This window comes from Plecotus auritus (genome assembly GCF_963455305.1).
Source record: "Plecotus auritus genome assembly, chromosome: 6".
NCBI lineage: Eukaryota > Metazoa > Chordata > Mammalia > Chiroptera > Vespertilionidae > Plecotus > Plecotus auritus.
The window spans coordinates 39,040,354-39,065,555 of NC_137773.1; the positions used below are offsets into that span (position 1 = coordinate 39,040,354).

General features: G+C 41.5%; 1 protein-coding gene across 1 annotated transcript in view; it reads right to left on the bottom strand.

The window, feature by feature from the left end:
* ADAMTS19 (ADAM metallopeptidase with thrombospondin type 1 motif 19) overlaps window positions 1-20,027 on the bottom strand; it is a gene marked incomplete at both ends in the record, with an annotated part of 216,683 nt that extends 196,656 nt beyond the window's left edge. Inside the window, 2 exons of the mRNA XM_080672669.1 lie at window positions 18,713-19,362; window positions 19,934-20,027. Coding sequence (XP_080528795.1) covers window positions 18,713-19,362; window positions 19,934-20,027 — 744 coding nt within the window. The remainder of the gene's footprint in view (window positions 1-18,712; window positions 19,363-19,933) is intronic.
* Window positions 20,028-25,202: the final 5,175 nt, after the last annotated feature.

The following is a 25,202-nucleotide window of genomic DNA, read 5'->3' on the forward strand; positions in this document are numbered from 1 at the left end:
ATCAATGGAACAGATAGAGAGCCCAGAAATAAACCCACGCTTTTAGAGTCAATTAATATTTGACAAAGGAGGCAAAAATGAACAATGGGCTAAAGATACTCCATTCAATAAATAGGACAGATATGTGTAAAAAAATGAAACTAGATCATCTTCTAACACCAAACACAAGAATAAACACAAAGTGGATTAAAGATTTAAATGGTAGACTCTAAACCATAAAAATCCTAGAAGAAAACATAGGCAGTAAACTCTCAGACATTTCTCATAGCAATATTTTTTCTGATATATTGCCTCAGGCAAGGGAAACAAAAAAAGAAAAATGGGACTACATTAAATTAAAAAGTTTTTGCACAGCAAAGGAAACTATCAACAAAATGAAAAGACAACCCCCTGAATGGGAGAACATATTTGCCAATGATACATCTGATAAGGGGTTAATATCCAAAATTTATAAAGAACTTATACAACACAATACCAAAAAAACAAACAATCCAATTTAAAAATGGGCAGAGACCCTGAAGAGACATTTCTCCAAAGAGGACATGCAGATGGCAAACAAACACAGGAAAAGGTGCTCAACATCACTAATCATCAGAGAAATGCAAATTAAAAGCACAATGAGATTCACCTCACACCTGTCAGAGTGGCTGGCATCAATAAATAATCAAACAACAAGTGTTGGCAAGGATGTGGAGAAAAGGAAACCATCATGCACTGTTGGTTGGTGCAGCCAATGTTGAAAGCATTCAAAAATTAAAAATAGTGGGGTTGCCTTATGACCCAGCAACCCCACTTCTGAGAATATATCCAAGGAAACCCAAAACATTGATTCAAAACAATATATACACCCTTATGTTCATTGCATCATTATTTACAATAGCCAAGATATGAAAGCAGCCAAGTGTCCATCAGTAGGTGAGCAGATTACAAATAAACAAACTATGGTACCTTTAGACACTGATTTGATAAAGAAAAAGGTGGAGGTGTCACTTACTTCCTGCCCCTGTAAATATGCTTAGTGGAAGACTCTATCGCCTTTCCTTTTTTTTTTGCAGGGATGTTTCTTATAATTTACTACTTACCACTGCCAGCGCATAGAAAACTATTCTTATTTTTCATATGTAAAGTTTCTGAATACTTTAAAATGTATAAAAAGTATCCTAAATTATTAAAAGGTAAAACATAAAGGCATTTCCAAACTAATTTGTACTAAGAAAGTGATACTAAATTAGGGGTTATTTATTTACAAAAAAAAAAATTACCATAGGTTTCCCTTACACAAATACATCTTAGAGTGCCCTTAAAACGTAATTCCATTCATAAAAACTAGATTTACACATAAGTTTTTAAAGATGTTAACAAATGTTTGAGTAAGTCACTTACTTTCTAAAAATGTGTAGACATACTACAACCAAAGATTTTGTAAATGCAGGTTATAAACTGTAAGGTATTTTAAAAACTATGTTGTGATCACGGTGATAACCATTTATATTATTAGAGTGTTCCTCCACTGTTTTCTCTTTCCCTTTTATTATTTTATAACTCTCCAAGACTAATTAATTGAAATCCATTTCAGAATTACCAAAATAAGAGAATCTAGAAGCACTGAACACAGGACTGAATGTGTATGTCTTCTAGAGGGATAGGTAATGGAAAGAAATGCAAGGAAGACTAGGTATACAGTTGATTATGCAGTTGTAATACACAGTCTGATGCAGTCTCTTACAAGCCTATGGTGAGTGATTAATAGGTCTGGAACACGTGAGACCAAGTGACCAAACACCCCAAAATTGGACACTGTGCACTGGTGGCGATTCCAGGGCCAAGGGCAAGAGCAGCCAAGTTATTAGAACACTTACTAAAATACTGCAACTGAGCTAACCATAGGCAAAGGCTTTGGAGACCTTTTAAACCATTAATGTGCACTGTTAGGCTGTCCCCAAGGGTGCTTTAGCATGTTATTCCAAAGGCATTTCAAACAGAAATAAGAGGTTTCCATATTCTTAAGCTTAAAACATACTCTAAATATACATCCATGAATTCACTTCTCCTCTTTTATCCTTCCACCCACTGACCACCTCATGACACTACCTCCTTCATAGGAAGGTTGTGTTAATTCATACAGATTATGTCAACTCTTGGGGCCTGACAAGGAGTAGGGACTATAGAAACTGAAAATGCAAAATAAATAATCATGGGAATTAAACACTAATCAAATTTATTTCTTTAGTTTACCATATTACCAACTAAGATGTGGTCCCAGCTTTCAAGAGACATTTGTATGTGTGTCCTGTCTGTTTTCCTCTGACTGATCCAAAACATCCCTCCTAATAAAATTATTGGGTCATCATTTTACCCCTTGAAGCTCAGATTTAATATAAGATTTACACAGATGAAAATGGTTTAATCCTGACCTAGAGACAACTTAAGCAGATTTTTAAGCACATTTTTTTTAAAAAAAAGCTATAGCCCAGCCAGTGTGGCTCAATGGCTGAGCATCGATCTATGAACCAGGAGGTCAGGGTTGGATTCCCGATCAGGGCACATGCTCCGGTTGTGGGCTCAATCCCCAGTGTGGGGCATGCAGGAGGCAGTCAATCAATGATTCTCTCTCATCATTGATGTTTCTATCTCTCTCTCCTGCTCCTTTTCTGATATCAATTTAAAAAAAATTTTTTTAAAAAGCTATAAAGCTGTCCTCTGTATATCTCCATACATAATTCGAAACCAAAAATTTAAATAGAACCATTCAGGTATCACTTCCTGTTCCTTCCTAAGCCAAATTTTCCAGGACAACAGTTACAACTAGGCCTTCATAAATATTCACTTCCTAAAAATGACACCAAGTCCACATTGCTTTCATATCAAAATCCATCAATTCTAAGATACTGCATTATGGAACAGCCCTATGTAAAATGTAAAAAATTGGAATTAACTAGATATGGTATTTCTATTCTTTACTAGGCTCCTTTATATCATTATTAAATTAACTAGAAGCCCAGTGTACGAATTCCTGCATGGGTGGGGGTCCCTTGGCCTGGCCAGCAATTGGGGCTGATGGGGGCTGGCCAGCCGGAGGTTGGCTGGCCGCGGGAGGTTGGCTATGAGAGTGCACTGACCACCAGGGGGCAGCTCCTGCGTTGAGCATCTGCCCCTTGGTGGTTAGTGCTCGTCATAGCTACTGGCAGGTCATCTGATCGTAATGGTCGCTTAGGCTTTTATATATATAGATACCTAACTGATTAACTAAGGGCCTTTATTTCACCTTAGTGTTTTTTCAGTCATGATTCCTATAGCCTAAACTCAGATTACCAGAGAATATATTGCTTTGGCTTTTGATAAAGGAATTCTTGGTTCTATTTGAGTGAACACACACAATAATGTGGATACAGGTCTATATTTTCAGAATAACCCTGTTTACAACTAAAATCTACTTCCTGCCAAGGTTGAGTTATATGCTGTTAGTTATTTTGTATATATTTGTTTACTTGATTTGAACCCTTACCCTAACAACTTTGGTCTTTTTCACAGCAGTGGGATATATAAAACAATATTGAACTTATACCTGAATTCATGCCCTAATCCTGCAAAGACACTACTAATTGTATGACCTCCTATTTCTGTATACCTTATTTGTATACCGTCAAATGAATAGCTTCGATTACTTGTTTTCATAAATCCTTCATGAAATTTAAGTCTAGTTCATTGTAAACATTATAATACTAGAGGCCCGGTGCACAAAATTCTTGCATGGGGGGTTGGTTTCCCTCAGCCCAGCCTGCACCCTCTCGCAATCCGGGACCTTTCAGACATCCCTCTCACAATCCAGGACCACTGGCTCCTAACTGCTCGCCCCTAACCGCTCTGCCTGCCTGCCTAATGGCCCCTAACTGCTCACCTGCCTGCCTGATTTTGCCCCTGAAACTCAAGCTTCTTCTTTTTTATTTTTAATATTTCTATTTCTTCTATTTAAAATTCAAGCTTCTTGAGAACATGAGGCATTTAACATTATTCCAAATTCCTTACAGAGAGCTAAGCGTGGTGAACACAGCAAATACTTAATACTTATGAGCTTCTATACAAAACTTTCCAACCAGGAATGTTTTAATAGGCAGTCTCCAAAAACTTGAACTGGAAAACCTAAAAGTAGAGTGCTCAGATTTCAGGCATCAGTGGCTATTAGCAGGATTTCTACCCCAATTAAACTCTAATTCTGAGCTCTCAACAAACTGCCCTTCACTATCTCCAAAGTTTCTTATTCATCACTACCCCATTTTCCTCCACTTCAAACCAAGGTAACAAACGAAACCTTTAATTCTGATCTTCCTCACCGCAAGGGAACAGCAAACCTCAATCGAAATAATTTACTACCAGAAGTCACGTCCAAATACTGCGAGACTGGGGACTATAGGGCTGACTATGTACATGAGCAATAACAGGGTCACGTTCTAGGGATAGGTGCCCAGGCATCCTCTACAATCCCACAATCCTCTGGTCACATACTTCCAGTTTTTCCAGCTCCTCCTCAAGTGATGTTTCCTTCAGTCGCGTTGCAACGTCCAGGGCCTCGGTTGGAGAAGATTTTTCTGTTTCTTGAAGTTGATAGCTGTTTACTATTTGGAATCAGTGAAGTTTTGGGAGTACTGCCACTGCCATGAACATGTTGGTCCCAAGCACTCATTAAACAACCGCCCATTCGGTCCACTGCTGGCACCGTCCTGGTTTGCAATGAGAAAGGTACTGTGCTTTTCCAATCGGATCTTCCTCTTCCTTCCCCAGCACACTCCAAACCTACTCTGGGCCAACCATCCCAACCCTGCAGACCCTTAAGACCTTCCCCCCTTTTCTTTGACTTTCCTCCATCAAACTCGCACCCTGGGGGGCGGGGCTGGCCTGGGCGAGGGGCCATGGTGTTCTGGTCTCTGGTTGTTCTGGTCGTTATGGTCACTGGTTTTTTATACACTAGTATATAAATGAACTACAGTAGCTAATTTTGTTCATTTTAATCAATGGGGTATTCATAAATATCCCTTAATGATTGCTCTAGTGATCATTATTTCCAGAAAGCTAAAAAAAACTGCATATTGTTTAAGATGGAAACTCTTCCAAAATTAACCTTTAAACACAATCCCTATTAAAGTCCCTGCAGACTCTTTGGAGATATTGACAATCTAAAGTTTATATAGAAATGCGAAGGATCCAGAAGAGCTAAAACAGTTTCAAAGAAGGAAATCAAAGTTGAAGAACTTAAATTTCCTGCATTTAAAGCATATTATAAAGCTATATAAATCAAGACAGTACAGTATTGACATAAGGATGTACATACAGATCAAAAGTAAACTATTAATAGTTTAAAAGTAAATTTACATTTATGGTTAATTAAGTTTTGACAAAAGTTCTATGTATGGCATTTCATGAGGACAGGATGATCTTTTCAACAAATGGTGCTGAGAAAAAACTGGATACATATATGCAAAGAGATTAATTTAGACTCTTATTTCATGCCATATACAAAAAGTAACTTAAAATTAATCATAGGCCTGAATGTAAGAATGTAATTATGGAAGAAAACGTAAGAGACTTTGAATTAAGACAAAGTTCTTGGATACAATACCAAAGCACATTCAGTAAAAGAGAAAAATTGATAAACTGGATTATTTTCAGTGTGTGTGTTTTTAATTGGCTTTAGAAGACACCATTAAGAAAATGAATAGAAACCAATAGACTGGAAGAAAACATTAGTAAGCCATATGTCTGATAAAAGATTTACATCCAGAATATATGGAGAACTCTAAGAACTCCATAGTAAGGAGACCAAAAACAAAACAAAACAAAAAAAAACTAATTTAAAACAGCCAAAAGATTTGAACAGAAATTTCACCAAAGATGATATATCAGTGGCTATGAAATGGCACATGAAAAGATGCTCAAGATAATTAGTAACTAGAAAAATGTAAATTAAAACCACAAGCCACCACTGCCCAATCACTAGAATAGTTAAAATAGGAGAAACTGTCATCCTAACATATTGCTGATGGGAATTTAAAATGGCATAGTACTTTGGAGAAGAATTTGGCAGCTTTGTAAAATATTAAACATAAATTTACAATATGATCTAGCAATTCCATTCCTACGTATCTACCCAATAGAAATGAAAATAAAAATCTCTCTACACAAGACTTGTACACAAATGCTCATGTTAGCATTAGTCATCACAGCCAAAATGTGGAAACAATCCAAGAGCCCATCAACTGGTAAATGGGTAAATAAAATGTGGTCTATCCCAACAATAATTTATTCCTCAGCAAGGAAACAAACTAAACTACTGACACATGCTACCACATGGATGAACCTCAAAAACATTACACTAAGTTTAAGAAGTGAGACCAAATTATATGTAATTTCATTTACATAAGATGTAAAGGCAAATCTACAGAGAGAGGAAGATTAATGGTTGCTTGGAACTGGGTACCTGCAGATGGGTTTGAAGAAGCCCTTTGGGATGATGGAAATATTTTAAAACTGGATTGTGTGATGGATGGTGCACAATTTTGTAAATGTACTAAACATCACTGATTTGTAAATTTGGGTGAATCTTATGGCACGTAAATCATACCAGAAGAAAGATATTAGAAAAAAAAGGCATTCACACTATCTTTTTAAATTTGTTATATCGGAAAATCAGCTCAATATATTCATGAATCTACCTTACTAATGAGAAATAATTAGTTTCTACTTGGAAAAGTTTATAAGTAGGAACTGTAATCTTAAGTTACTAAATTCAATACTTTTAAAACATTACTAACCACATTTCTAATTAGAGAGTTCTTGAGACACAGAAATTATCCATGTTAGTAGATAAAATAATTACATTTATAAAAAGACAGCTATGTCCACAATAAATTACTCAGACATTACTTTGTTAATTATATTTACACATAATTGTTATTTCCATAATAAATTATTCCAACTTCCTATTTTTAATAGAATTTTGAAGTTATATTTATTTTATCTTCAAGCACATAACCAGAATCAGATAACACAAAGACCTTATGCTAAATACACATAAATTCCTCTATCAACTGACTATGAACTGAACACTAAATATTTGCTGGTAATACAATGCTTTAGTAATGGGGATATGTCTATCACATTTTTGTTGCTATTACATACATTTAATTCCAAATTATAACAGAGACAGACAATTTGCACTAATTAGAGTAGCTAATATAATTATTTGCCTGGCCACTCCTCATAGCATGTTATTTTTTTTGGCTGTTAACTTTAATGAGTTTTACAAAACTCTTTTAAAAGAAAAAAAGAGATTAGTTTATTGACTTTTAGAGAGTGAAAAAGGGAGGAGAAACATCGATGTGAGAGTGTAACATCAATTAGCTGTCTCCTGCACGCCCCCTACCAGCGATCGAGCCCACAACTCAGGCATGTGCCCTGACCAGGAATAGAACCAGCAACCTTTCAGTACGTGGGACAACGCCCAACCAACTGAGCCACAGGAGTCAGGGCTTGACATAAAAATTCTTAGGATGTGAATGAGTAGATAAAACACATTATTTTATTTCTGCCATTTGAGTAAGCTTACCATTTAATTCTTATGCATGTCCAAGGTCTTCTTAACCTCTTAACCTGGTCACACTGCACTGCCAGTCAGTGTAGACAATCTCTCACAAAGAGTTTACTGATATTCTAAAATCCCTCTATAGTGTGCTTCCATCTTCATTTATCCACATCTGAACTTGGTAGTATGGTAGGCCCCTTTCAACCTAAAGGTGTTTTTCCTCCTTTACTTTTCAACAATTTCATCTTATTAAAGTAACTATTGTGAAACATCTGGTAATATAATACTTTCATTCTCCTGCTACATTACCCACAAAACAGTAGATGACAGTTTGAAATAATCTGCTCTATTTGCTTCCAAATTATAGAATGGGAAGCAAGTTTCAACTTTTGTATACTTTTCCACCTGAAGAATACAAAAACATTCATACTGGCATTAAGGCCCTAACACTGTGGTCAGCAAACTGCGGCTCGCGAGCCACATGCGGCTCTTTGGCCCCTTGAGTGTGGCTCTTCCACAAAATACCATGGCCTGGGCGAGTCTATTTTGAAGAAGTGGCATTAGAAGAAGTTTAAGTTTAAAAAATTTGGCTCTCAAAAGAAATTTCAATCATTGTGCTGTTGATATTTGGCTCTGTTGACTAATGAGTTTGCCGACCACTGCCCTAACACATTATCTCCCAATTTGTTCATATGTACTGTATAGCCTGTTAAATAATCACTTGAAATTCATAAAATCCTTTCTAGCTCAATGAAATCTAATGGGGTTCCTGGGAGGAGGTGAAAAGTAAAGACAAAGGTATCCAACTTTACTATCATTGGAGCTACAAAAAAAAAAAAAAAAAGAGTACTAAAATCCATTCAAAACACCTAGGGTATACAAAGTTTGGTGAATACTAATCTAGTCACTGAATATCATGAGCTCTGGAGTTTTCCGAGCCACTAGAGTGGCTGCCCTCAAATTTCAGCTTGCACAAGAATTACCTTGGATTCTTTTAAAATATATTTCTTAGATTTGAGGTACACTCTGAAATCCCAGTTTTAAATGCAGAGACCCCACCTTCCTCTACCTCACCCCCACTGCCATGACTTTGGTAAAGAGTTTGCACACAAGACTTTCAGAAACAGGGCATCAAAAACATGAGCAAGTAGCTGATGATATGGGCTCTCTGCAGAAGATGGTCCTATGGTTTAGGTCAGTGGTCAGCGAGACGCAGTTTGACGCTCTGTTGACTAATGAGTTTGCCGACCACTGGACTAGACTAAATGTTACCATGTAGTTGGAAGCTGTGAGGATTAGGCAATTGTGGTATATTGTGTGCAAAGAGGAAAAGGGTAGTATATGACAGTGGTCATTAGTCAACAGAGTGGCAAACCACGGCTCGCGAGCCGCATGAGGCTCATGAGCCGCGGTTTGCTGACCACTGGTTTAGGTGAAGCCAGGTAGAGGTAAGAGGGCTGAAATAAAAATCTGAGGCAAAACATCTTTAAGTGCTTGTGAAGAAAAAAAATATGTTTAGATCCCATTTTATTTAATGGAAAGCAATAGGCAAACAGAAGCTGTTTAATAATGCCAAAATTGGTCTGGGTTGATCAGTCCCATTCCCTAATTATCTGAGTTAAAGCCTAAATAGTTAATAATTTATTGCATATTTATGCACATTAATTATGAAATGAAATCAATTCTCTCTTGCTGGAAAAGGCAAGGCCCAATCTATCTCATCCCCAAGAGCCTCCCAACACCGCCATGCAATAATTCTGTTCAAATATCTGGGAGCATTGAAATGGCTGAGTTCCCATTTTCTCACTTCTCTCAGTCTAGCATTTGGCATTAGAATAAAGATGAGATGGAGACAAGATGATGTGCTCACCATGGCTGCACCCTGAATGCACTCTGCATTAAATTATGATCCTCACTTGGCTAGGGGAATCTTAAAACTTCCTTTCAGGAACACCCCCCTCCCCCCACCCCAATCATAATCCAAGACAGACCACTGGTTCTCCCACGGCCTCAAAATATGTCAGATTACATCCCTAACTTAATATCCTTCCCATCTATCAGGAACCTGGAATGCCTCTGATTACTCTTTATTTTGCAAACACAAAGCCATAAGACCATCTGGGGTAAAAATATAATTTCAATTAAGCAAAAACATTCAATGGTGTGTGAGCACAATAAAAATGTGCTCTGTTTAATGTTGCATAAAAAATATTTTAAGACTTCCTTAAATAATTTCCTGGGGGATAGGAGTTCAAGATAGCCAAGTAAGTGGGAGCTGAACTCATCTCCTCCCATGACCACATCGAAAATACAACTAAATTATAGAACAATCAACCTAGAGAACCATCTGAAAGTGGCTGAAACCCTGGCTGGGTAGCTCAGTGAGTTAGAGCATTGTCTAATATGCCAAGGTTGCAGGTTCAATCCCCAGGTCAGGACAAATACAAGAATCAACCAATGAATGCATGAAGTGGAAAAACAAATCAAAATCTTTCTCTCTCTCTCTCTCCCTCTCTCTTCCCCTCCCTCCCTCCCTCCCACTCTAAAAATCAATTTAAAAAAAAAAAAAGAGTAGCTGAACGTAAGTCCTATAACTAAGAGTATAAAGAAGAAACTACAGCAAGACTGGAGGGTCAGAAACACAAAATAGGTTGGCTCCACACCCAGGTGTGTCAGTTGAGACTCCAGAGGGATAGTTCACCTGCCAAGGTCCCCCTCGAACCCCACACTAGGTTACCCAGCCCATGGCACAAGAACCAGGAAGAGGAACCCACATAACATCGAGCAGTGAAATTCAATGGGGATTCCATCCACACCTGGGTAAGACTGAAGGTTGCTGGAAATTCAGACACCCTCTTAAAAGGACAACTCACAGACTACCACAGGCACTCACCCTGGGCACCAGCAGAGGGACAGCAGCTCAGGGGGTATCCGTCACACAAGGACAGACAGCTCTGTGGCTTCAGGGCGAGGGCAGAGGGATAACCTCTAATGCCCCTGTGCTGAGTCTTCCTATTGCACAGCCCACTGGCACCACCTTCCCTGGGTTAAAAACTTCCCCTACAGGGCATTAGTCTGTGAGCTCCACTAGCTGCACCCTTCTGACTCCCTGAGGCCCTGTCCTCTCCAACTCCCACAAGGCCAGAGGCTCTGTCGGTGGCAGTCAGCCTGGGCCCATGTCAGACTATTCCAAACACTGAACAGGAAGGAAGACTCCCAACTTCGTTTTATGATGCCAGCATTATCCTGATCCCAAAACCTGAGAAAAAAAGACATTACAAAAAAAAAAAGAAAATTATAGACCATGGCTTCTCAGCCTTTTGGCTAAGATCAAGAGTAGGTATCTGCTCTTATAAATTAACATCTGACACATCCTCTATCCAAGAAATGCATATTTAATGAATTTTTGGAGCAAAGAGATGAATAGGAGCTTACTCTCCCCACGCTGAGCATTGGCCTGATATTCCAGTACCTCTGGGGAGCAGTGCTCCCCGTCAGGGACAAAAAAGAAAATCAAGAAAAAAATTATAGGCCAATGTCCCTGATGAACACAAATGCAAAAATCAACAAAATATTAGCAAACTGATTTCAGCAATACATTTAAAAAAGTATACACCTTGATCAAGTGGGATTTATTCCTGGGATGCAAAGTTGGTTCAATATCCACAAATCACTTATATGAAATCCAAAAAACAAAATAAAACATACATAGACTCACAGATGCAGAGAACAGACTGACAGGTGCTAGAGGAAAGGGGGATTGAAGGGCTGGGTGAAAAGGTGAAGGGATTAAGAAGTACAAATTGATCGTTACAAATTGTCACAGGAATTTAAGTACAGCATAAGGAATGTAGTCAATAATATTGTAATAACTATGTATGGTGCCAGGTGGGTACTAACTTATGGGGAGGAATAACTTTTTAATTATGTAACTGTCAAATACTGTGCTGTATATCTGAAACTAACATAATATTGAATGTCAACTGAAATTGAAATAAATTAATATTAAAATTGAAAAAAAATAGAGCTTTATAATTTGAAAAGGACCAAAAACTTAATGGAAAAATGAGTAGGGAATACGAAAGTTTACAGTAAAGGAAATTAGAATAAAAATATGAAAAGATCTCAGCCTACCATAACACAAAAAATCCTATATAATAAAAGCCTAATATGCTAATTGTCCCCTTGGTGGTCGTTCGACCGGAAGACTAGGAATTTGCTCGCTATGATGTGCGCTGACCACCAGGGGGTGGCACAGAACATGGCGGGCATTGGCAATGCGGTGCTGGCAGCAGGCGGCAGTGGAGGTGCTGCCAGTCCTCATAGGCCCCAACGAGAGCGGGACTGCAGTGGGATGGTGGAGCAGGTGAGCGGGAAGCACCAGGTCAAGGTGGGTGTGAGCAGGGGCCCAATCACCTTGCCAATCGCCCCTCAGATGGTGACCAGCAGTGGCGGTGGGGACAGGGCCACCACCCGGTTCCCAGATGCTGAGGGGATGTGCGGGGGGGCCAGGCCCTGACCAACTGTCCCACAGGCAGGATGTTGGAACAGGTGAGGGGGCAGCTCCAGGCCAAGCTGGGGTGCCAGGCAGGGCTGCAGGGCTGTGAGGCTGGCGGCACAAGCTGGGGCCCAATCTCCACAGGCCACCCTGAGAGACCCAACCCATGCACAAATTCGTGCACCGGGCCTCTAGTAAGTAAATAAACATTGAAATAACATCAGTGCTCAGTTTGTAGATTGCTACCTTGTCTTGCTGTACACAATTATTTCCACCAGTAGGCCTGCATGTTTACCAAGAATCAGCTATATTTGTTTGAACAGATGTATGCACAACATTTTGCAATTACATAATTTAATCAGACACTAATATTAGCAGCCAGTGAACTCTGAGTGCAAAAGGTGTGTTTGTTTCCAGGAAGATTTCCTGGAAAACTTGAGACAGATAAGTTGCTAAAGTTAGATAGAGAGATAGATAGATAGGCAGATAGATCTATTTCATTTGGGATGAAACAACTATAAAATATTTGAAACCTGGTTTTGAATACACTTATTCATAAATATATATGTATCCTTATGTTCACTGTGGCATTATCACAATAGCTAAGACATGGAAACAACTTAAGTGTCCTTCAGCAGATGATTAGATAAAGATGTGGTACATATCCACAATGGAATAGTACTTAGCCATTAAAAAAGATGAACTACTGCCATTTGAGTCAACATGGGTAGATTTTGAGAGTATTTACTTACGCTAAGTAAAATGAGTCAAGGAAAAGGACAAGAACCATATACTATCACGCTTATGTGGGGTATAAAACAAAAAGAAACAAATAAACAAAAAACAGACAATAGTTTGATGATTACCAGAAGGAAAGAGAAGTGGTGGGAGAACAAAGAGATTAAACAGGGTATCAAATATATGGTGACAGAAGACTAGACTTTGGGTGGTGAGCACATAATAGAGTATACAGATGTCTACTATAAAGTTGTACACCTGAAATTTATATATAATCTTATTAACCAATGTTATTTCAACCTATACATATAAAAGCCAACCAAGCAAACGGCGGAACGACCAGAACGACCAGTGGCTATGACACACACTGCAGCAGCCAACCAGCCTAATCCGGGGCAGGGCCGGCCAGCCAACCGCCCGCAGCCCCTCCCCCCTGCCACCCCGCCCCCTACCAGCCCCTCCCACCCCGATCACTGAAGTGTGACCTTCAGTGATTCCAAGTAAGTGAATACTCTCTAGCCAACATAGATCAGGAACCTGAATGATGAGTGATCAGGAGGAAAACTGCTCACAGTCTGGACCATCAGTCAGGTGTCCAGGAGAGGTGCCCAGCACAACCACTATCTTCCCCACCCCCAATTAACCCTCCCCAACCCCAATCGGGGGTGGGGGGCCAGACCCCACCCATGTACGAAATCGTGCACTGGGCCTCTAGTATATTTAATTAAAAAAAAACGATTCAATTTATTTTTTAAGTCCAGGATTCTATACATAAATTGCCTTGCATTTCTCTTTAATTTTTATCCCAAATACAGAAACCTGCATTGGAAATTGGTTTGGTGCACAGTTGGTAAGGCTCACCTGGAACACCAGTTATGTGATCTACACTCAAAGGAGTAAGTAGTATCTGGCCTTATATCCAAAGGTTGGTGGATAAATATACATTTTGGTGATTTAAATTAGAATTAAATGTTTAGGGTTCATTTCATGCATTTTAAAAATTCTATCCTATAATTTATTTTAAAAATGAACTCCTATTAGAAAAATTTGGACCATCTAGATCTACAATTTTGGCTCACAACTTTTCTTTCATATTCTGTATCCTTTTATCCCTTGTATTATATTCTGGGATAATTTCTGGGTTTGGTCTTCTAGATCACAAAGTTACTGATCAGTTCATATATGAAGTTTTTAAATTATAATGATCAAAAAAATTAGTTTCATTGTATCTAATCATTTTTCCCAAATAGAAGCTGTTGTTTTTTAAACGTATTTTTCCATAAATATATATCCACTTTTAATCTTCTGTGAAAGTGTTTTATTCTATTAATGTTGTTGCTTAATATATTGATTAACCAGAGTTTGTGGGTTCTCTTTTATATGGTTCGTTTTTTTAAAAGGTATTCTTGGTGTCAGCTCATCTCTTTTTGGTTTCTCTGCTCACTTATCTGTTGACTAGTTCACTTACCCAGCTCTCTTCCAGTTATTTGGTAAGACAGGTGGGACCTTCTACTGGGTCCAGGGAACCAATATTTCATCTTTTGAGAGTAGAAGACTCTTTATCCTCTGGATTCACCAACATGCCTGGGAAAGCTCTGTCTCTATTCTTTGTGCTCTTGCCTAGGGACACGCATTTGGCCTCCACTCGTTGGCATAACTGGAAATCAGAAAAAGTCAAGGAGTTGTTCTAGGGGCCCCCTCTGCCCACTGCATGTGCAACAGCTCCTCTGGCACAGCTCCCACCATTCACAGATGTTTTCTAACATCTATATATGTTTTCCATTAATCCAATCCAAACTGCTTCAGTCTTTCAAGAGATATTCAAAATGTTTGATGCACTGATGGCATTCTTTTATAATACTGCTTTAGATTTATTTAGAATAGATTTTCTGCCATTCCTAAGATTTGGATCAAACAAAGAAGGTAGATGTGTGAGGTTAGTCTGCAGTCTTACTGTTTCCATTTGGATGCTGATTCTGCTTCTAACCCAGATCTGTTTGTGCACTTCCTTTCCCCATTCCTGCCCCGACACCCTCCCCTCCTGCTTTCGTGCTAGTACTTGATAAAGTACCTTTCCCAAAACAGGTACCTCCAAATATTTAAGTATTCAACATTTGCCATGGCATCAACTCCTTTATTTCAAGTCAGGGAGTAAATTGCAAAATTTAAATAAATAATAATTTATACAAAGCTGCATTTTGATTCAGAGCTCATCAAAATGACTACTGTGTAAAACTCTAAATTTAAGTAAAGTTATAGGATTCGCTCTTTATCATCCTGGAAAAATAATCTAAATATAACTGATAGTCATTTCAGCAGTCCATATAAAGAGAACCATAGGCAAGGTATGTCCTGATTAGTATACCACGGCCCAGTGCTTAGAGAGTTGTGTGTGTGTGTATAAGTATTGTGTTAACTTTGAGGAACTATAATTGTTGCACTTTTTCATGGAATTTTATTTGTTGCTTTTTTGTATTTTAATAGAGATTATTTATTTAAAACAATAAAGTGTTGCATGTGTTATATTTTATTTAGTGATTATTACTGCGTACCCACTAAAAATTAGATATCTTACAATGTTGTGGAAATGAAGAGAGATGGACAATATAGTGCCATCATAGCACTTGGGAAATCCCTGCATTTGTGCATATCTCAACCTGTTCTATTTTTCTGCTGACATTTGTGACTGGTGGGCCAGGCTGCTGTGAGCTCCTTGTAACCTACCAAGGCTTCTTCATCTCCTTTTTGTATTCGGTGTATCTGCACAATACCTTGCTCAAAGGAGTTGTTCAATAAATGTTTAATTGCTTTAGTATTATATTTGTGTGCCCCTTAGATCAAATATGTGGCTCAAATCAGATTATTATTCAATATTAGAGATGAATAAGGAGAAACGGAAATAGTAAGAACACTTTATATGTCAATTGCTAGGGATAAAATACAATTTATACATTTTATAAATGGGGAAAATGAGACCCAGAAAGATTAAGTACTTTGAAAAGGCAGCACCTGGCCCCGAACCCAACTTCATTCTAGCACTTTTCCCTTCCCAGCACCAGCTAGACTGGTATCTGGAGAATGAATGACCCATCTCATAAATGTTCACCACTTTGCAATACTGGGCAGATGATGACCTGCAACAACCCAAAGGTGTTGAGGAGTTCAGAGAAGGAAGGGAAGGTACACTTAGTGATCTTGTATGTGCCACTGACAATCAGAAATCTTTGCTAACTGAGAAGAAAAACCTGTTGCCAACTAAAGGCAGTTAACCTCATAGAAAGACAGCATCATGATTCCTCAAGTTAGAATTCCGGGATCACAGAATTCTGGAAACAGGAAGGAGCAAAAATGTAGTCCAGTGCTAATCAACATGAGCCAGGGAAGCTTGTCCTCCAGCACACAAGGCTTCTGAGGTCTGATCTCACCAGCTTTTCGGGGCCTTTCCCCTTATCGCACCTCTGGCCTAGTCCTGGGAGACAATTTCTCATTCCCTTGGTACACTGTGCACTTCCACCTCTCCCTCCATCTCTCCCCTCTATCTGAAACACTCTTCAGCTCTTTTCTGCCAGGAGGAAGCCTCCCATGCTTAAAAACCCAATTAAACGCTGGGAAGCCTTCTCCAACTAACTCCCCAAAGGGGACTTGACCTCAGGCATAATTTTTTATTCATCATGTCAGTATGTCACTGTCTCATGATGATCTATGTCGTATCTACTTGTATATGATGTCCCTCTACTAATCTGTGCACCCCTAACACAGGACTGAGAATACATTGAACATCCAGTTGAATTTTAATTCTATCATCCAATTATTTATGAAATCATCCAATTGTCTCATTTTACTTACGAAAACTGAATTCCAGAGAAGTAGGGGACTTGTTGATCATCAGGAAACGAGCCAATATCAGGGCTCAGATAACAAATTATGCTCCCTCTCTCATTACCCACCTCATAAGGGAAAGGGTTGGCATGGTAGAGTCTGGAGTAACAAACCCACCCTTCTTGGCTATTTGCCTAACTTTTTACTCAAAGTCTGACTGCTATACTGTATTGCTGGCAATGTCAGTTTTCCTCAATAACAAAGGCTTCCCAGTTCAGAACATATACATGTGTGGCTAACAGGAAAAGTGAGTGTAAGTCCAACATGATAAACAGGGAGGTATGTCAAACTCCTATTCAGTCTATGAAAAACCTACTCATAATTCTAACTTTGCTCCCTTAAGTATGGAGAGAAGGCATAGCTCATTTGGAAAATCTGACCAAAAACCCACATTTCAACACAGTGAAATGCTTTATCCCCTTTCCCTTCCATCACACCAAGAACTTTCTATATGTAATTATTTAATCCCAGGCCGAACTCTAGTGGACAATGAAATCCCCACAAAAAGTTCCCCCCCAGTGAGGTGTTCAAACATCAGTTCCACAAAAAACATTTTTAAAAGCTTTTCATGTGATTTTTTCCATGCCAATTTTTTTTTCACTCATGGCTAAAAATGTTTACATTTGAATATTCATCATTATGAGCCTCTGGTAAAATATAGCCCTGTCCAGTAATTTACATCTTTTGACTATGGGACCTTAGGAGGGCATAGGTAAAAAATTCCAGTTTCATTCTGTTTGAATTTCTAACCATCTTTTTCCATTTCGTGGCTTTGGGTAGCTTTGATTGTGCTGATATTTCCTGCTATAAATAGGGAAAATGAGATCCAGAAAGATTAAATACTTTGAAAAAGATTAAATAATTACTGTTAGAGTTTTCTCCAAATAGACAGGTTGCTTTCAGATGAGTCCTTGTGGGTTTCATCAATGGCTTACTGGGAACAACAAAATGAAGCCACAAATCACTTGGGCATTTTCAATTATTTTGTGGGTTTTGCTTTAAACCAATAGTAAAGGCCATGGTCATGAAGGCTGTACAGCAAGGTGAGTGTACTAAACGCCACTGAAGCGGACACCTAAAAATGGTTATAATGGTAACTTTATGTATACTTCACCACAAAGTGAAGGCCAACTTACAGGAGGTAACAATTATCCCAAACCCTTCGCCAAGACGGGGGGGGGGGGGGGGGGGGGGCGGGGGACGAATGATGATCTCTATTTTTCAGACAGAGAGCAAATGGCTTTCACGCTCCAGTCCCACCAGGCCTCTCAGCAAGGCTCTCACGCTTGCTACTTTCCCTATGGAGTGGAAAGAAGAAAAGGAACGACTGCCAGATAAAATATTAACCTAAGGAAAGACAGTGTTAAATCATAGAACCATAACCCTTTGCATACTGGCTAGATTATAAGGTCATCCGTTAGTCAACAGCTCCCAGTCTTTCGGTTTGGTCCTGCTCAACTCCTGTCCTTCACGGGCACCTGTCCAGTCTGGTTGTGGATGTGTATAAATCATGGGCAGTTGTCAGAATGTAATTTAGAGAGCTGTTCTGACAGCTTTGCGGTAGGGCGTGAAAAATACTATAAGGTAATAGAAGAGGAACTGGGAGGCGGGGGGGGGGGGGGGCGGCGGGGGGGCACACAGAGGAGATTCAGCAGTGAGCAGATTGGTTGTCTTCCAATCTCCTGAAAGACACCACGTGGTGGGCTTATTTTGGAGAACAGAAGAGTGAAAGCAGGGACAGAGTCCTAAGGAGGCAGTTCCACAGCAGTGGGTATCATGTGCAAGGAGCAGGCTACTAATGCACGCTGCGAGTCCACCCACGGAGCCTTCAGGTCCACGGGCTGCCCTGGCGATGCTCGCTGGGAGGTAAGCCGTGTGGACTCTGGGTGGTGGTGGTGGCTGGGACCCGGGGAAGTCAGGGCAGCACTGGGAAGGGGTGAGGTGCGTGTGAATCAGCTGGTCGGCGAGGAGGAGAGGGCGGGGTGGCGGGGCGGGGGGGAGCGGCGAAGGACAGGGCTTACCAGGCCACCTCCGCAGGTGCTGAACGAGGCCAGGGAGCCGGGGTGCCGCAGCACCGCCCCGGTGTAGAAACAGGCGACGTCGGGCGGCGCGGGAGGGCGCGGGGCGGCTTCTGCCCGCGTGGGACCCGGGCCGGGACTCGGCCTCTGTTCCACCGCGAAGCGCGGCGCCAGGAAGCGGCCGTCCCTCCGGAGCAACAGGTAGAGGTCCCGGGAGAAGGCCGGAATCCGCAGCAGCACCTCTTCGCCTTCCGGGTCGGCATGCGGAGCCGGGGGCGGGGACGGGGGCGGCAGTGGGGGTGGCGGCGGCTGCCACGAGGCCGGGGCGCCTGGGGACAGAGCGGCAACCCCGCCGGATCCCCGCGGCAGCTCCTGAGACTCGAGCTCTTCGTCCTCCTCGCCCCCGGGTGGTGGCGAGGGCCGGGGCCCGGGCTCGGACGGGCCCTCCGCCGGCTCCTCAGGGGGCGCCGGAGCCACAGAGCGCACCTCGCGGGAGCTGCCGGCCGCCTGCGCCCAGGCGCCTCCGCCGACGCCGCGCACCCAGCCCGGGTCGGCGCTGCCCCCGCTGCCACCCGCGGCGTCCACCGGCTCCCGCCGCCAGAGTGCAGGAAACACGACTTCCCACTCCTCGCGGTCCGGGGCGAACTGCAGCCCTGCGGGCGGGGCAGACAGAAGTGCGGGCTGAAAGTGCACAGCATGCCCAGCTCACCGTCGCCGCAGACCACCCGTCTAGCCCCTGAAACTCCGGCAAGCCCTGAAGCCTTGCGATCAGATTACAGATCCCAGCGTTTTCAAAATAAAAGTACTATTATAGGGTGGGGGGAAGGGAGAGGGACTGGGGCAGTCGAGTCTGGTGACAGCACTTGGTTGTTGAAAGGTGCAAAGACAACAGCACAATTAAACAATTTTCCTAAGTACACGCCAGAGCAGAGCTATCCATTTACGGACTTCCCAGTTTTCCACCAGGTGCTGTAAACGTACCTTTCCAAACGCCACTACTCTCACAGAGGAAAACGAACCCTATCAGGATGGTTTTTAAAAGGCCTGGAGAACGGTGCTGGCTTCGGAGCGTGTCCCCGTCCTCCGCACCCGCACGCGCCTTTCCTAGATGCCCACTGAGCTCTGCTCCCCACGCACGGGCTGCACCAGCCCCGCCGACCCGCGCGTTCCGGTCTCCGCTGGGGACCTTGGAAAGCGGCTTCCGCAGGTCACGCCAGAACTTACCTGAAACGATCCCATTCGACAAGACCCCCAGCTGATAAAGGAGGCAGCAGCAGCAGCACAGGCGAGCCAGGCGCATCTCGCGACTCTTCCCCATCCCGCGCTCCAGCGGCCGCGGCTCCCTGCCCCGCGCGCGCCTCCCTGCGCGATCCACCGCGGGCGCCGCCGCCTCCCCGGAGCGCTAGAAGGCCGGGCGGCGAGTTTGCCCAGGCCCTTTGTCTGACGGGGGGGGGGGGGGGGGGGCGGGGGGGTGCTGTGTGACTCCGAGAGGCTGCCCGAGCACAGGCGGGGGTGGGGTGGGGGGAGGAGCGGGGGCAGGCAGCGCCACAGCCCGCAGCTCCCCCGCTCCCTGGCGAATTAGGTGATGAGTATATTTTCTGTGTTCTGGACGTTGCAGGAGTTTCCGGAGCCCCACCGGACCGACCCACAATCAGCAGAGAACCTGCAAGCGCAAGGCGGTCAGGGCTGCCTGGAGACGGAGGGAGGACTGCCCTGCGCGGGCTGAAGAGCCGTGGTGTCCGAGCCGCGCCGAACCGCCAGCGGTTGGTGCCGCAGTCCCAGCAACCTGGTGTGCCAGTATCCGCACACGCCTCATCCGCCTTGAGACCGGAGTCCTGCAGGCTCTCACCCGCGGCGGCGCGGGAGAGAATTTGTGGGAGGATGAGGGGGAGACTCGGCATGCAAGGTGGGATGTTAGAGGAGAAAAGTTTCAAACAAATCCCACAAGAAAAAGGGACCAAGGTTGCCCGCCAAGTGTGACTTTGCCGGACAAAGGTCCCCGAACACCGCACACGTGCTCACACGCCCAGTTGGGATGGGGTGGGGACCCAAATTTCCTCACCTGACTCCTGATTGGCTACTCTAGGCGCCCGATTTGCATCCTTACACCGCACCCACTCACCCACCCCTAGTGGAGGTGTGAGCAGGTAGAAGTGCCTCCCTCTCCCCACCCCACCTCCTTACTCAGGCTCCTCCTTTGATCAAATTCCCCACCGCACATCACACAAAGCAAAACTTAGTGCAAACTTAAGCACAAAGCTGGGCCCCATTCACCAAAGACCTTTGATTTTTCTTCCCATCTTTGTCTCTAGGAATTTTCTAAGTCTGGAGATAATGTAATTCGTCATGGCGTGTGCTTCAAAGATTCCCAGGACAGTAGACATCCAGACATCCTGACATTTCAGAGCCCCTTATCCTACCTTATCTTTCCCGCTTCCCATTAATCAGTGCTATCAATTTCTCTCTCTCTCTCTCTCTCTCTCTCTCTCTCTCTCTCTCTCTCTCTCTCTCATAATGAGGGTAGGATTAAGAGGGCCAATGTTGAATATTGTATTCTAAAGGTCTCAGGCCAAGTGAGATGATTTTGCCTTTTTTATGTACATTAAACATATTTTTGCTATTTCTGTCTTTTGGGGGAAATTCAACCTTAAATATTGCCTCCTTTGTTGAAGCTCTTCATGGTGCATACCCCCTTTCCACACTTCTTTTCTTGTCCACAACAAACCTTTCAAGTCAGACTCAAGGGTGATTGATCTAACCTGCCATTTGCACCCTCTGGACTAGGCCAGGCACCTACATATAAGAGTTAATGCAAATCGGTGAGGTTTTTTTAAATGCCTGCACTGAGGTTGGTTTTTCATATCCTTTGTTGTTTTACCTTCTGTTCCTTGTGTCAAAGGTGACCACTATGCCTTTCAGGGAGGCAGACGATCTTATTTCAAAGGAAAGCCATTGTTTGAATAAGCAGGGTCCTAGAATACTTTGTTTGAGTGGTCCGGAGTTTAAAAACAAACACAAAGACCCTCTAGGTGTGTTTATAAGGAGTGTTTTGTCTCCAAACCTTGTCTTGCTAAAGATCTAAAATGTGTGGGTGTGGGTATCCTGACACTCAAGAAATATCTGAGTTACTTAGGAACCTACACACTTCTTTTTATGGGACTCAATTATACAGATTTTAAACTAGGCAAGAGATCAGAGGCAGTTTATTTTTAATAAATACAGCAAGTCATTAAGACAGAAGGCTAGTTTCAATGAAACACCTCCATAGGGTATGTCTTAAATTTTTCTCATATAATTTTAACAATGACAACAAAAATATAAGAGTAAAATTGTAGGAATGCATATTAAACTGTATGCATTTATTGGAATACATTTGTGATTCCTGAAAACAAGATGAGTTATATGATTAAATTAAAAATACAACTCAAACGCACAGGTTGCCTATGTGAGTTCCCATCTCTGCCATTTCCCCCACTACTAACATAATCCAAAAAGGTCTGCCTAATTCCCAGCAAGCTCTTCTCTCTCTCCCATTTGAAATATTGTTATAAGTTACTGGTATATTTTCAAAGGCTTTTATAAATAATTTGGTTTGCAATGACTTGTTTACATATTTCTCCTACTATATGATCAATTTTGAAGGTAGGAATGATTGCTTTTAATTTTTTTATCACCCTGCCTAATTCAGCGATTTACACTAAATAGGTGTACAAATTCTCTAAGATGCTTTAGAAGATGATAGAAATTGCTGTCTGTATAGTATTTTATTTCAATTCCAATTTTAACCCAGAATTACATTAGCTCGGTTGGTGATCTTCGACTATCAGTATGATTTTTCTGGTTTACAGAGAGAACAAGCCTAGGAGAGCAATGACTTGTAGGAAGTTTCTGTGCTCTAATTAGAAGAGACTTAGATGTGCAAACAAGAGCATTGGTTAAAGTGGATTTGAGTAAATTTCACATATGCATGTAAGTGAAAGAAAGAACTAGCCTGATTTGGAATTGAGTAAATTACATATGGTGAGATAGAGGAAAAAGGGCAGGACTGTGACATATGTGTGCAATACCAATCTTAGAGGGGAAAAAAGAACAGCTGGGAAAAATATGTTGCTTAAGACAGGTCAATACATATGTCACCAGATGGTAGCTAGCATCAACCAAGCAATGCTTTTGTGGAGTGGATGTAAGTGACCAAGCATCAGAGTAAGTGGAACCAACTGTTCTTATACACAAGGTGCTCACATGTTGCATTTTATAACCCATGCTTTTCTATATAGAAAAGTGGCTTTGATGCCTTCAGCCCTTCCTCATTCTCTTCACTCATTGGCCTGAAGCCTCTCACTACCTTAAACTAATCTTAAAAAATTTTCCCATCCAAGAAACCATAAAATCTTATGAAATGCAAAGAACCCTTTCACTGAGTTACGTGAGGATACCAACTCCCGATAGCACTCACATGTAAATGGACATCAAGACTTAAGCTAGCTCTGCCCTGGCCAGTAGCTCAGTTGGTTGGAGCATCAGTATGATTTTTCTGGAGAGCAATGACTTGTAGGAAGTTTCTGTGCTCTAATCAGAAGAGAATTAGATGTGCAAACAAGAGCACTGGTTAAAGTGGATTTGAGTAAATTTCACATATGCATGTAAGTGAAAGAAAGAACTAGCCTGATTTAGAATTGAGTAAATTACATATGGTGAGATAGAGGAATAAGGGTAGGACTGTGACATATGTGTGCAAGGTTGTGAGTTCGGTTCCCGGTCAAGGCACAGGCCTGGGTTGTTGGTTTGATTCCCACATCAGGGCTCTCATGGGAGGCAGCCAATTGATATCTCTCTCTCTCTCTCTCTCTCTCTCTCTCTCTCTCTCTCTCTCTCTCTCTCTCCCCCCCCCCCCCCCCGCCCCTTTCATCTCGCAATTAGAAAAACAGACAAAATGTAAAAAAAAAAAAAAAAAATTGTTTTCAGACATTGGACAACAGGCAGCCTAGGACTATGATCTATTAGAGAAAGAAAGCAAATAGGATATCACTAAAATTGCCCCAGTTTACTACCTGAAGGCAATGTCCAGGCACAAGGAGCAAAAGTCTAAACGGAGCACTAAAGACCAGCAGATTTGAGAAGACAGAGCAAGATGACTAGAATTTATCGGGCAAAGTACCAGAGATGAGTGAGCTGCACAGAGAGTGTAGTATTTATGTCTTGCTGCATAAACAACTTAGCAGTTAAAAACAAACATTTATTTTCTCAAATGGTTTCTGAGGATCAGGAATCTAGGAGTAGCTAAGCTGGATATTGATGGCTCAGGTTCTCTCATAAGATTACAATCAAACTCTTAGCCAGGTCTACAGTTTCTGAAGACTTAACTGGAGATAGACAGGGAACCAGTCACATGGATCTCTCCTTAGGGCTGCTCATTATATGTGTTCCCTCAGAACAAGTGATCCAATAGAGTGCACCCAAACTATACTAGTAAGCTATGGTCTTCTTTTAACCTAATCTTGAAAAGGATATACCCTAACTTCTTCCAAATTCTATTCATCTGAAGCAAATCACTAAGTCCATTGACCATATTATTTTATAGAGTATCTGCCGCTTTCTATCCAGAAATGGTTTTGCATATGTAATTCTGTTTTCCAAACTTTGTGAGTCTTCTGTGAATCTTTGTGGAGTTTAGACAAAAGCCACACCCTCAAATTTCTGGAATATGAGACTTCTCTATCTTAACTATTTGATGAGAGTGCTGAGAAGCAGTGCTCTTATACTTCTTAGAAGCCCTAATGTTTGATTGAAAGGATCTAGGAGATACACACTTAAACACTTTAGAGGGCCTTCATTCCGACTGAAAGATACTCTGAGTGACCACATGTGATGTTTATGATTTCTTAACAAGGGGTATTACAATCACATCTTTGGCTTCATCATTAGACCATGCTTTCCTAAAAGTGCCCTGTATTTCATCTTTGCTATGATGCAATTTGTTCTTAATTTTAGCATTATTTTCCAGAAAAAGAAGCTAAACAATTTTGAAGTCATCCAGCCCTGGCTGCTTTTTATTAACAGTCTTTCTTTAGTTTACCTTCTCTCCTTTCACATGTTCTATAAGCAGAAAAAAAACAGATGGGACCTACAAAATTTTTTTGGAAATGTCCTGAGCTTGATGAACCAGTTCACTAGGTCCATTTTCTACTGTAGACAACAGTGTTAGTGAAATTATTGCCACTATATAACAGGGATTCCCCTTCCTTTAGTTTCCAATAATGTTTACCTCACTTTCCAATAAACCCTCACCTGTAGCCTTACCAAAAAAAAAAAAAATCATATGGCTTCGACTAAAAACTTTTCTAAGGTAGCAAAGAAATTAAATATGTAATTAAAAAAAAAAAACTTTCAAAAAAAAAATATCTAGTTCCAGCTGGTTTCAATGGTTCATTCTACTGAACATATGTTTTTAAAGTAACACCAATTCTACATAATCTTTCCCAAAAATAGAAGA